Here is a 14,824-nt window from a genome sequence, read left to right on the forward strand (position 1 = left end):
GATCCTTTTATGATTTTCCGTTGTATTTTTATCCTATTAATTTGGACCACATGTGAGTAGTATTGTCCAATAGACTAATGAATTTTGAAATGTGTTTTTCAAAATTAGCTTGATAGTATCTATACAATTAAGTTTTCATTTTATAGTTTTAGTGCTAATACCATAACTCTTTAATGATATTATTATTTATTTGGATTAATACTATCTTCAGTCTCTAAAATTTGACTTTATTTTGGTTTTAGCCAATAAAATTTGAAACTAGTAGTTTTATTTCCCTAAATTTTGACTTTATGATTTTAGTTCGCTTAAAGATTTTTCGTCCATAAAGCAGTGTTTTAATTCAATCCTTGAAATAGGGTTTTAAGAAACAAAGTTATTGGTTTCAAATTTCAAAGACCAAAATCAAAAAGAGGTTAAATTTAAAGAATTTGAGATAGTATTAATTAACCCTATATTTGCCCATTTATTTTTATAAAAGAACAACGATAGTAAGAGAGAATAACACTATATATTTTATAGGATAATGCGCAAAAGATTGCTGAGTTTCTTGCCTCCCATCCTCGAGTAACGAAAATAAACTATGCTGGTCTTCCTGGACATCCTGGACATGACCTACACTACTCTCAAGTATGATTTAATTTAGTTGTTGAAATTAAATTCAATATTATTAATTTTTGCTAATTAATTAATATAAGCCTAAAGTGAATTTATCCATTATTCATCGTTTTCGTTCATGTTTCATAGGCAATAGGAGCTGGATCTGTGCTTAGCTTCACAACAGGATCACTCCCACTGTCAAAGCATATAGTTGAAACTACCAAATTCTTCAGCATGACAGTTAGTTTCGGTCAGTGTTTTCTGGGAATATTAATTATTGTCATCATGTAAATTGTTAATTATCAATTACATATATTGTCATCGATTATTATTGGTCTAATATTCCTGTCTCCAAGGTCGTATATATCAACTGTGTAATAAGGAATTGTTGGAGTTTTCAAGGATAACCTTGTCAATACTTTGTTAGTATTCCCTCTAGTTCTAAATATAATAGCTGGACAAGAGATTCACTCTTTAAACCTAAATATAAGATCTCAATTTACTTTGTCTCTCAAATTTATAATTTTTTTCAAAGTATTCCAATTGATTACACATACAGAGGGAGTTTTTATCAAGGATATAATTTGACATGATTAAATATGAAATCTTAGGAAAATTAATACTACCTCCTGTCCTTAGTATGAACCTAGATAACTAATTTTAGTGATATTAAGAAAATTAGTTAAATTGGTTGTTTTTCAAAAATGTGTTTTGGTGTCCCTAAACCATCCTTTTCAATCATGTGCGTTGGATGATTGTAATTATTCCTTGAAGAGAACCTTTTACAATCAATAGAGATATTTTGGGAAAAATAGAAGATAAAATGGATTGAGATATCATATTTAGGACCAAATCCAATTCCCAACTAATTCTTATACTACCTCCCATCCTAATTATAAGACCTTATTTGTTGTCTATAAATGAGATCTTATAATTTGAACCGGAAGAAATGTTAAGGACCAGAGATAGTAAATCAAATTTTTCATAAATACTTAACTAATTTCTGAATATCCACAAATAAGTTATCTAGCTCTTATATTAATTATCAGAGATAGGTAGTAGTTGATAGACACATATATACACGTTGATCAAGTAATTTTGTGAATGATGTCTTCCTGGAAAATGCTGACTATATATATATATATATATATATATATATATATTGTGAAATGTTGTTGTTGGCAGGGGGTGTAAGTTCAGTGATATGCTTGCCTTGGTATACGTCTCATTCTAGCATTCCTGAAGAAGATCGTTTGGCCAGAGGTTTAACTGAAGACCTCGTGCGTATTTCTGTGGGGATTGAGGATGTTGATGATCTTATTGCTGATCTCCATAAAGCTCTCTCATCTGGCCCAATCTAATTGAACTTCCTATGTTAGTTAGTGTGTTTTTGGGCTAGGTTGCTTCAAATAATGTGTGTGCGCAATGGTGTGTTTTGTTGTTGTTGTTTAGTTGTACTGTATTTTTTTTTTTGGAGTGAAATATTTGAATTGTATTATTAAATGGCCATCAACGCTTCAATTTCATCATTTGGAATAAGGTTGGTGTCTTTACCTTCCTCTCTACCTTCTTGCTTAATTTAATGATTTTTAATTTATCGATGATAATTATTTAATGATGATGATGTGCTTTGCCTCATGTTGGGCTTTTTTTTCCTTTTTTGCACGCTTAGCGGAATTTTAAAATTTACATAAAACATCCAAAACCCCAAGGTTTCTACCTCTATATCAATCTTTAAGATTTTATTTCCCAGTTAATTTCATTTTTGGCGTCAGAGTTTTATGCTTGAAGTTCAAAACTGCACTGAAATAGAGATGTCACCCGTTGACTTGGAAAATTTTTTTTCATTCAGAAATAGTGTAAAATTGTTGATATATTTGAGGTTATTTTCATCTATATTTGATGGTTTTGAATTGTCAACTAATGACGTGTTATATTTAACAGTTAAGAGCTTATTTGGAATGGTGATGAGAACTTTTAAAAGGAGCATTTTAATCATAATTTTTGGAATACAATATAAATATATGAAAAAAGTCTTGTCTCAACTTACATAAAAGTCTTTATACTAAAAAGCTCCTAACGTTCAGTGTTGACCAAGATATTATTATCTTTGATCCTAATTATAAGACATTGTTTGTAGTTTATAAATAAGATCTTATAATTAAGACATGAGATAGTAATGTTTACAGTAACATTGTCTTCGGGGATAAAATTGGATCAAATATTCACTCACGTGTTTAAAAATATAAGAAATAAACAAGACACTATATTAATATTCGAGTAGTTGACAATACTGATGAGGGGTTGTCGGTGATTCCTAGTGATGAGGGGATGTGCATTTATATACTGCCTCCTCTCTTAATTATAAAACTTTATTTATATTCTATAAATGAAATCTTATAATTAAGACCGGAGGTAACTAATACTATCATCTTTTAGTTTCACTAAATTTTGTTTTATTCGGTTCATATTAAAAAATTAATTGAGTATATAATTTACTCTAAATTCATGTTTAATTTTTATATTTTTTTACTTGAAATTAAGTTAGAGTGTAGGTTGCTTAGACCTCTATAAATAGAGGAAAATTATTTTTTATTTTTTAAATAAAAAAATGTATAATCAAATAATAATACAAAGCATAATTAATAAATCCCCATATCATAGAACAAGGGCAATAGAGTTTAAAACGAAAGAAGTATTGGGCTTCTTTTGAGCTCGTAATGTTAAGTGAGTGATTTTAGGCACGTTCATGTAGTTAAGACAAAATTCTTTTCTCATATATATATATATATATATTGACTCTCTTTGGTTCATAATATAAGACGTTTCTAACGAAGTCAGACATACTAATAAAAATAGTTAAAAGTATTAAATTTGCCATAAAATTTGAGTGTTTTCCAATATCATATTAATTTTTACTCTCTCACTACTCTTATTCAACATGGACACATATGGAAGAAATATTTAATACTCATTAAAACTATTAAAATATTTTATAAAATGAACTAAAAATACCTTCTAAAAGACTTCTTATAATATGTACCGGAGGGAGTACCTTTATTCTGTAAATCACTGTTATTGAAAAGCTGATTTTAAAATTTTTTGCGGCAGTTCCAAAGTCTAAAATACATAATCCAAAGCCAGAAAAGAAATCTGTCCAAGCAAAGAGATCCTCAGCGATGACATTTGAACGGAAAAGAGAGTGCAGTGTGTTGCCACGAACTACCACCACTATTAAAACATTAAGAAAATTCTCTAAAAATATAGTATAGCAGTTTTAAATGAATTTACACTACTACAAAAATAAATTTAACGACGGTTAAAATAAGCTTTTTACGGTGGTTTTGAGACCGACGTCTATGCCATCGACGTAAAATGTAGAGGATTTCACGGCGGTTCTTAAACCGCCGTGGTATGTGACTTTTCACGGCGGTTATATAAATAATCGCCGTGGAAAATTTTTGTTTCTTTAAGCTACGTTTCATCCTACGGATCAGGAGGGAATAGGAGAACAAAGCCTCAAAGGAAGTCGCTTGCCAGTTAAAAGCATTTTGATGGAGTAAATAGAGATTCTTTCTCGCCGTAATAGCGTCACTTAGCTTCACCTTCGGCCACCAGATCGAAGCAACTAAGATTTAATAAAGATAAAATCAAAGACTCAGATCTGATAAAATCAAAGACTCAGATCTGCTAAAAATCAGATTTCTTTAAACTCAGATTAAGCATCATATTTTTAACTAAAGAAAATAATCATATCAAACCAAGAAAACTATGAAATCCACGGAAAGAATGGAGGTGAAAAACTCATAAATAAGAATGAAGAGGACGAGGTGATGGTGACAGCAACAGCAACAGTGACAGCGATGGTGATGGAAGAACATGGCGGAAATGATAGAAGCAATGGATAAACGCCGACAAATGTAGGAGGAGGGAGAAAATCGAGTGAGAATGGTAGGGGGGACCATGAGCTCTGACTTTGAAAAGTGAAAACTATCGCGCAGCGTGATGAATTTTAAAATTCTGATAAGTATTTTTTATGGAGGTTATTTAAAAAACCGCCGTTAAAAGTCCGCCTATAATTATAGAGATGCCACTGTCATATTTTTTACAATGTTTTTTCTAATAACTGCCGTAAATTAGCGTCGGGAAAACTCTTTTTTGTAGTAGTGTTATTAACAAAGAGTTAGTTTAGCGGTGTAAGACATGTTAAAATCTGAATACTAGAGGATGATATTCAAAAATGAATTTATTTAGATTTTACAAGCATATAATATCATTGATTTATACATATATACTCATTATATTATATATATATATATATTGTAACAAACATGACATAGTATAAAAGACTTTGCTATTGCTGTTAAAACTTTATGGAGTCTTCTTCTAAGAGACTTCATGTTATCAAGCCTTATTCTGTACGGTGTGAAACTAGACTTTGGAAAAATTGACTTACTCTTATTATTGATAAAAGGGATATATATACAGATAGGTCTAAGAGTATTTACATAACAAAAAATGTAACTAATTTACAACAGTATAAATTATATAACAGAATATCAACATTACACTTGACACCCCCTCGCAAGCTTGAGCAAGGATATTTTTCATGCCAAGCTTGGAAATGAGCTCATGGAAGCGTGTAGGATGAAGTGGTTTAGTGAAAACATCCGCCAACTGATCTGCAGACTTGACTGGCAGAAGGTGTATGATTTTTGCTTGTAGTTTTTCCAGAACTAGATGACAATCAAGTTCAATGTGCTTTGTCCGCTCATGAAAGGTAGGGTTAGCTGCAATTTGAAGAGTAGACTGGTTGTCACAGTATAAAGGGGCAGTAGCTAAATGAGCAACATCAAAATCAGTCAGAAGATAGAATAACCACTGAATTTCACATGTGGTGGAGGACAAAGCACGGTATTCTGCTTCAGAGGAACAACGAGATATTGTGGCCTGCTTCTTGGCTTTCTAGGAGATAAGAGATGAGCCAAGAAATATGGCAAAACCAGTTACTGATCATCTAGAATCCATGCAACTTGCCCAATTAGAATCACTGAAGCCTTTGAGTTTTAAATCAGAGACTGAAGAAAGGAATAAGCCTGCACCAGGAGAAGCCTTGATATAATGGAGGACTCTGTGTGCAGCTTAAAGGTGGGTATCTCTTGGATCAGACATGTATTGGTTGAGCTGTTGAGTGACAAAAATGAGGTCTAGACATGTTGTTATAAGGTACTGCAAGCACCCAATGAGTTTCCTGTATAGTTGAGGATTTTCTAATGGCACTCCCTTGTCTTTGGATAACTTGAGAGGAGGATCTAAAGGTGTAGAAGCCGGTTTGGAGGCCAGGTAGCCTGTGTCTTGGAGGAGTTCCAGGACAAACCTTCTTTGAGAAAGAAAAATACCCTCGTTGGAACTTGCTAGCTCAAGACCAAGGAAATACTGAAGTTCTCCAAGGTCTTTGATAGTGAAAGTCTGATCTAGCTTTAACTTAATAGAGTCGATTTCATTTATATCATTGCCAGCTAAGATAAGATCATCAACATATATGAAAATGACTGTAAAAGAAGAATTAGCATCAGTTTTGTAAAACAGGGAATGATCAGAGGAAGATTGATGTAACATCCCAAATTTTCTGACTCAAAATGAGCAAAAAAGAGAAAATTCATTAAAATTATTTAATAGCCCAATTACAATTGGGAAAAATTATGGAGTATTGATTTTCAAGGTTTAGAAATATTTTGGAAAAGTTCATTCCCCAAAAAGTGGCTTACATAATTTTAAAGCTATTTTCATAGCAAAATAGGTTATTTTCGTAGAAAATTCTAAGAAAAATATTTAGAGGCTTCTAATTAACTAGAAAATTTTAGGAAAATTATTTTATGAGGCAAAGAAGTTATTGAGGCATAAAATCCTTAAAATGAATTAACGATTAATTTATGGATTTAAGGGCTATTTTCTTCCAAAATTCAAGAAAAATAGGTAGGAGATGATTTTGACCCGAACTTTTTATAGACATTATTTTATGTGTCAAACAAGCTAATGGATAAGAAAGATCCATATAAACATGGTAGAATAATTTATGGGTTTATCTCAATATTTCAGAATTATAAAGGAAGGAAATAGATGAAGAGCAAAATGGTAATTTCCTCTTCTCACATGAATCACACGTGTGCCTCGCCCTTTTAACCATCAGATCACTTATCCACCTCCTTCGATTCGTTTCTGCTTTCCGTAGAGAATAGAGAGAGAGCGCGAGGAGAGTTAGAGACGCAGAGACGGCGACGGAGGAAGGTGAAGGCAAAGGTCGTGATCGGAGGTGCTTGGGCACATGCAAACCGATTAACTTTGCAAGGTGAAGCTCCTGATCAATCTTCCGTCTTTTTCTTTTCTCTTTTCAGTGTATTCTAGCTATAATGGAGGAGAGAGAGATGGGTTTTAGAGAGAGAAAGTAAAGGAAAGATGAAGAGAACCGGTGAACTCTTATTCCATGAGAAGACTGAAGTTGGTAGGAGTAGTTTTTGAGCTTGCATGTTCCTTTCTCTGTTTTTTTGCTGCTGTCCGAACAAGGGGTACATGTGTGGAATTGTTTAATAATGATTTTCGAGTTGCATGATTGATCTCGCTTCTGGTTATGGCTATCCAAATCTGGGTCAATGTTCACTTAAGGGGGTCCTCCATGCTGCAAGTTGTGAAGCTAGTGAGAGGTAGTAGTTTTGTGTGTGTGTGTATCCGAATGGTTGCTCTGTTTTAATTCGGCCAAACAGGAGTACATAACCTGAAGAAGTTGAAGTCAAATTCATGCATGTGTGAAAAGAGTTCTGTTCTGAATTGTAAATGACATACGAACATATAGAGGAGCTTGAGAACATAGTTTAATGGGTAGAAAGAATACTATATGAGTAGGAGATGAGTGGTTTCGATTTATAGGACCAGAAAGAGCAAAAGACGTTTTAGATAAATGTGATATATATATATATATATATATATATAATTATGTATATGTGCGTCTCGGTCATGTTTGTAGGAACTGAATTTGTATAGTTAAATGGTTTTGGGATATGGAAGTAGAAAAGTTTTAGTTTGAGGAAAATTTCCAGATTTGTCATCTAGGAGCAATTGGAGTACTTGGGTTTATATATGTATGTATGTTTGTTACCGCTGTAAGAATCAAGGATGATATTTTGTGTGTGTGTGTGTGTGTACGCCGTGAAGCTCACTGTTGGAGCTTGAATATTGAACAATTAATTCAATCGGTTAAAGCAAGTAGAAAAGCATTGAAACACTTAAATATAAAAAATGCATAAGGTAAAGAGATGGGTATATATAGGTTTATATCCGTCTGGGATACTGTGAAGTTATTTATTGAATTTTGGAACTAGAAATTGATCTAGAAGTTACTACTTTATGTGTTTAAGCTAAAAGTTAAATTGGGTAACAGTCCTAAGAGGGAATATAATCAACAATTGCTAGTGAATAATTTAGGGTGAATTTGAAATCTGGGAAATTTCCAGATTTGAAGTGGAAGCATTTAAAAGTTGACTTTGACATTGACGTAGATATGAAATAATTTTCAGAATTAAGGAGAAGGGTCCTTGTGTACTAAGATGGTGGCTAGTGTAAGAAATTGCTAAGCAGAAGGAATGGAAGAGATTGTATTGAATTAAGAGTAGAGGAAATTGAATGATAAGATTATTGTTAATCATTGGAAGAGCATGTAGAAAGTTCATACATTGAAATTTTGAGGCTTGACCGAAGGATTTATGAATTGCACTTAAATATGAGAACACTACAAAAAAACAGACTTTAGGCGGCGACAAAAAAAGTCGCCGCTGAAAGTCCACTTTCAGTGGCAACATTTTCCTCGCCACTGAAACTAAGACTTTCAGGGGCGACGAAAATGTCGCCGCTGAAAGTTCGCCATTGAAACCAAGACTTTCAGCGGCGACAAAAGTGTCGCCGCTGAAAGTGGACATTCAGCGGCGACTTTTTTTGTCGCTGCCGAAAGTGGACTTTCAGCGGCGACTTTTTTAGTCGCCGCTGAAAGTTCGCCATTGAAACCAAGACTTTCTGCGGCGACAAAAGTGTCGCCGCTGAAAGTGAACCTTCAGCGGCGACTTTTTTTGTCGCCGCCGAAAGTGGACTTTCAGCGGTGACTTTTTTAGTTGCCACTAAAAGTTTGCCATTGAAACCAAGACTTTCAGCGGCGACTTTTTTTGTCGCCGCTGAAAGTATAATATAATAATATATATTTTATTTTACAATATTAATAAACAAATTCAATCTGGCTCAGCGGCAAGAAGGTTGGACACGAAAGGAGGCGGTCACGAGTTCGAACCTGGAAGAAGACACATTTAAGGTGAAAATATTTGGACGATGACGTGGCGAGGAGGAGTGATGTGGCAATGACGTGGAGGTGGCTAGTGATGATGTGGTGGTCGGCGGTGATGATATGGCCGCCGATGGCGATGACGTGGCGGCCGGAGACGATGACGTGGCACCGACGGTGATGATGTGGCATTGGTAAAGCCAATTCTTCTTAGGCATTACTTTCAGCGGCTATAAAAAAGTCACTGCAGAAAACACTTTCGGCAGCGATACTTGTCGCCGCTGAAAGACTTTTCAGCGGCGACAAGTATCGCCGCCGAAAGTGTTTTCTGCGGTGACTTTTTTGTCGCCGCTGAAAGACTTTTTGGCGGCGACAAATGTCACCGCTGAAAGTATCTTTTAGCGGCGACCTTTTCAGTTGCCACTTAAAGTTTTCAGCCACGGCTGCTACGGCAACGACTTTTCAGCGGCGACTTGTTGCCGCAAAAAACTTTCGGCGGCGACTTTTGTACTTTCAGCGGCGACAAAAAGTCAATTTTTTTGTAGTGGAAGTAGTTGGGGTTGTAAGATGAATGGTGAAGAATGAAGGGATTGATTGAATATAATGAAAATTTAGGGATTAAATGATTGAGTTTTAGAATTTATTTAGAAAATTGTTTGAGGAATGTTAATCCTGAAGCTATAAATGCTTTATTGTTTGAGGTTTGCACATAGAATAAATAATGACTTTGTTATATAAGTTATAGTTGAAGATTGATTATATTAAGTTTTAAAGGATAGTTTTGAAGTTAGGAATAATTCCCAGATTATGAAAGGTTATTAGAGGAATCTTAGGCCAAAGATTAAAAAGATTAATAGATGGTTTGAAATTGAAATTACTTGGCTTGGAAATAAGATGGAATCAATTTGTCTATCTCAGCCATGGGTGAAAATTAGTGAAGTTGGATTTTAATTAATTTTACTTCATTAGGATTGGATGATTGAGGTATGAAGGGCACTTGGTTGTCCTTAGAAGTGATATATATGTATATATAAAATCTTTGACCGAGATGACCAGTTACTAAGTAAGGTAATACTATGGGTTGAGATAAGGAAGGAAGCATTCCAAAGAGAGTAGTTTAAATAAGAAAAATTGTCCAGGATGACCAACTATTACATAAAGGTAGAAATTAAAGAAGGTTTGGGATTTAAAGAGAGTTATTTAATTTATGAATTATAGTTGGATCAAATATTGATATACCCTTACCAATATGATAGGTTTTTATATTTGCTCAAACCTACCAAGAAGCAGAAAGAAAGGAGAACGGTAAAGTTTGATTTGGAGGGAAGTGGACCAGGTAGTAGTTTTTTCCTACCTTACATTTATGTATGATTGCTGCATGTCTGTTTGTGTCATATTGCTATTCCAAAGCATAAGAACATGTAATCTTTAATTCCTTGCATGAGTTATTAGCCGTGATCACGCGCAGCTAAAAGATATAGGGCCTTATGAGCCATTATTTGTGCGGCCTTTTGTGCCATTACAAGTGCGGCCTTATGAACCATTATTTGCGCAGCCTTATGAGCCATTGTATGTCCGGCCTTATGTGCCATTGATTGCGCATTCAGCTAATCAATCTGACTATGTGTCATTGCACTTAAATGCTTTTTATGCATAGCTTGCAAGGTTATGTTCCGTATGGCTCTTTTTGCATGCTTTATGTAATCTGCATATGTGTTTGATGGAAATTACTACTATGGGGATTCTTTAGAATCTCACCCTCCCATTCATGATGAACAGCGAAAGCTAGTAGCTTGAAGGATAAGGAGGTTGTTTAAGAAGAAGGTGAGCTGGTTGAAGAGCAGAGATGCCTACTATATTCTGTACTTATGTAGTAGAATATTTTGATAAGTTAATATTTATACTATTGTATATGTCATATGGGCAAGTAACTTTACTTGCTTTATGTAAATATTATTTTGTATCCTTCATAAGGAGGAGAGCATTGCCGAGTGCAAGTATGTACTGTTAACCAAGATGGTTACTATATTTTTAACATAATAGTATGAGATTGCACAGTATGAAATCATTCTAGGTGATAATAGATTAAGATGAAAGCATGGCTAATTGTGGATCACTCTTCAATTATTCTAAAGGTTTGACATGTTTGATTGACGGATTCTAATGTTGAAGGAAAAAAAAATTTCCTATCTTTTCCCAGGTTAGAAACCTGGCGTTAGTGCTTCACAAATTTTAAAATGATCCTATTAGTATACAGAAAGTTAGGTGTTGCAATTGATGATTTCCATAAGACAATAGGGCAGAAGAAAGTTTGGAGTACTATTGCCTGCTTGCTTGCTTAAGACCATACAATGATTTTTGTAATTTGCAAACCATGTTAGGTTTTGGAGCAGAAAAACCTTATGGAAGATCCATGTACACTTCCTCATGTAGATCACCAGGGAGGAAAGCATTATTAACATCGAGTTGGTGAAAAAACTAGTTCTTAGTAGCAGCAATGGACAGTAGCATTCTCAAAGTAGTCATCTTTTGCTACTGGAAAAAAAGTATCAAAATAATCAAGACCTTTAGTTTGTGTATAGCCTTTTGCTACAAGGCGAGCCTTATATCTCTCTATATCACCATTGGCTTTATATTTAGTTTTGAAAACCCATTTACGTCCAATTGATTTCTTGCAGGGCGGTAGAGATGTAAGAACCCAAGTTTAGTTCTGTTCAAGTGCTTGAATTTCTGAATTCATTGCATTCCTCCACTGAGAAAATTTTACTACTTGGTGATAGGTTTTTGGATCAGGTGTGGTGGAGACAGCTAAGACAAACTGTTTAAAGCAAGAGCAAGATAGGAATAGGATAAAATAGAAGATAAAGGATAATGAATGTTTGTATTTCCTGATGATTGATTGGTAGTAGAAATAAGGGCACAATAGTAATCATGCAGATATGTAGGTGGGTGATGAGGACAAGTGAAGACATGAAGAGGATGGGAAACAAGAGATGGAAGAGAGGAAAGATCTTGAGGGGAAGTTGGAGTAGGCTGCAAAAGTGGTTCAGAGGAAGAGATACTAGTAGCAGGCGAAGAAGGAGACATAGGATGAGATATAGGCGAATCATCATATCTAAGAAAGATGAGGGAGGTTGAACAGAAGGTAATATAGGTAGGGAAAGGGAAGATGGGGTGGAATCAGTTTTAAAAGGAAACACAAGCTCATGAAAAACAACATCTTTGGATTGGAAAATTTGATTAGTATGTAAATCAAGTTAGATAAAAGCCTTCGAAGTCGATGGAAAACCAAGAAAGACACACTTCTTTGCTCTAGGTCAAATTTTAAAAAATTATGGGTTAGAGTGGAAGTAAAACAGAGAAAACCAAAGACTTTAAGATGGGAGTAAGATGGTGGTGCATGAAAAAGTTTGTCAAAAGGTGTGGGGTTTTGGAGGACAGGGGAAGGTAATCTATTAATGAGGTAAGTGGCACACAAGATAGCAAAAGACTAGTAAGATAGGGGAATATTAGATTGAAAAACTATGGCTCTAGCAACATTTAAGATATGTTGGTGTTTTCGTTCAACAATGCCATTTTGTTGGGGTGTGTTAACATAGGAGGTTTGATGAATAACACTTTTTGATTGATAAAAGTCAATCATACAGAATTTAGCACTATTGTCAGAACGAATAATCTTAATGGAGGTGGGAAATTGATTTTGAAATAGAGCAAAGAAGCTAATAAGATGAGTACAAGTCTCAGACTTAGTTTTCATTAAAAATAACCGTGTATATTGGGAGAAATCATCAACAATGGTAAGAAAGAATTTATAACCTTGAGTTGAGGGAGTAGAAAATGGCCCCAAATATCAACATGAACTAAATCAAAAATTTTATTAGTAGAGCTTGTGCTTACAGGAAAGGAGAGATGTTTTTGCTTTGCAAAATAGCAAGTATCACAGATAAGAGGGTGGGGAATTCAAGAAATATCATTATACTATTTATGCAACATAGAAAGAGCAGAATGAGAAAGATGTCCTAAACCCAAATGCCAAAGAGTATTATTTAAGGTGGAAGAAGTAGTGGTCATAGAAATATGAGAGTGAGTACGAGAGGGAGACATATCTGCATGGAGTAAGTATAGGCCTTCAAAATTTTTAGCTGAACCAATCATCAGAAAAGGATTGAGTAAGAGTATCTGGCACCAAGAAGATAAAAAGAGGAAAAAAACAGTTAATGGCAATAGTCAATCAGGAAACAGAGAGTATATTAAAGGAAAAATTAGGGAGAAAAAGAACATTGTGTTAAACCAGAGAAGAAGATATTGAAACAGTGCTAGAAATGGTGGAAGTGGTAGAGGAACTGGGTAAACTAACTTGAGCAGGAGAAATGGAACTATAAGAAGCAAACAGTTCTAATGAACAACAAACATGATTAGTTGCACCCGAATCAACGATCCAAGTAACTGTAGATGTAGATGAAAAAGAATTACATTTACCTATGTTTGGAGGAGAAGAGGAAGTAGAAAGATGGTTGACAGAAGGAGTCTGAGGTGGAGCAAGCAAAGCGAGAAGTCACCGATATTGATCTAAAGATAATTGAGGTAAAATCAAAGCAGTAGAAGGTGTAGGGAGCAAGGGAGCCTTAGCAATATGAATGTCTTGAACATTACCAGAATCTAGAGATGAAAAATTATTCACCATAGCAGGAGAACCAGATCAGAACTTGAAGTCCGGAGGAAAACCATGTTTCCTATAGCACGTCTCTTCTGTATGTCTTGGTTTCCCACAGTAGGAGCATTGCTTTGAAGATCCACCAGTAGACTTAATTAGAGGTCGGTGTGGAGCTTTCGCTAGCAAAATCTTGGAATCAGCAGGAATCAATACAAAGGGATGAATTTCTCTTTCTTATTAAAGAACTAAAGAGAACACTCGATTGATGGAAGGAAGGGGATCAAGAAGCATAATCTGTGATTTAATACTACCGTATTGCTCATTGAGTCCCTTTAAGAATTTGATTACATAATCTTGGTCTCGGTGAGTTTTTAGCACTATTACCTGATCCATAAGTGCAAGATTCAATCGGCCAAATGTTAGATAGTTCATCCCAGAGAGTCTTTAAGTGAGTATAGTACTCACTTACAGTGAGGTTGCCTTGTTTGAGACCGAAAATTTCTTCCTGAAGCTTTGCAATTTGGAAAATATATTAAGAGTATCTAGACTATAAATCGTTTTAGATCTCAAAAGCTGTATCGACCAAAGAATGCTTCTAGCGGTTGTGGGAGAAAGGAACTTTGTTAGCCAACCTTAAACAAGGTTGTTGCATCATTCCCATGCCGAAAACAATTTATCAGAGGTCGTGGGACGAGGAATCGATACGTCAATGAATTTCAATTTGTTCTTTGATAGTAAAGCCATTTTCATGGCACGGGTCCATCCATGATAATTTGAGCCATTGACTAGAGGAGAGACGAGGACGAGAGCTAGATTTTCATTTGGGTGAATGTAGAAGGGTCTCGACTAGTCAATGGAAGAATCAGAGTCAGAAGCCATGAAAGAGCTTGAAGAGAATGATGGAAAAGTCAAAAAGCGGAGAACTCGAGGAAAAGAAGAAAGAGAAAGGTGTAATCGAAAGAGATAGGAAAAAAAAAGGGGCTTGATACTGGCTCTGATACAATGAAACTAGACTTTAGAAAAACTGACTTACTCTTATTATTGATAAAAGGGATATATATACAGATGGGTCTAAGAGTATTTACATAACAGAAAATGTAACTAATTTACAATAGTATAAATTACATAGCAGAATATCTATGTTACACTTGACATACTGTGCTAAACAAGCCTTCGAACTTTACTCAAATTTTATTATTTATATATCTCACAACTCAAGTGCCCTTTTTATAATATCCAAACTGATTTCA

The 14,824-nt window shown here is 34.7% G+C and overlaps 2 protein-coding genes across 2 annotated transcripts; one reads left to right on the forward strand and one right to left on the reverse strand.

The window, feature by feature from the left end:
* Positions 1-519: 519 nt before the first annotated feature.
* LOC114750908 (cystathionine beta-lyase, chloroplastic-like) lies at positions 520-2,212 on the forward strand (the record flags this gene model as incomplete). Its single annotated transcript, XM_028939547.1, has 3 exons — positions 520-627; positions 745-847; positions 1,783-2,212. Coding segments are annotated over 3 exons (387 nt in total), but the record flags the coding sequence as incomplete, so codon positions are not given.
* Positions 2,213-5,739: 3,527 nt separating this feature from the next.
* Positions 5,740-6,216, reverse strand: LOC114750906 (uncharacterized mitochondrial protein AtMg00810-like). The gene has a single exon (XM_028939546.1). It carries the CDS (start codon positions 6,214-6,216, stop codon positions 5,740-5,742), a length of 477 nt encoding a protein of 158 aa, XP_028795379.1.
* Between the last annotated feature and the right edge of the window lie 8,608 nt (positions 6,217-14,824).

Source organism: Neltuma alba, unplaced genomic scaffold, assembly GCF_004799145.2.
Source record: "Neltuma alba isolate B1F8T4 unplaced genomic scaffold, ASM479914v2 tig00006678_pilon, whole genome shotgun sequence".
NCBI lineage: Eukaryota > Viridiplantae > Streptophyta > Magnoliopsida > Fabales > Fabaceae > Neltuma > Neltuma alba.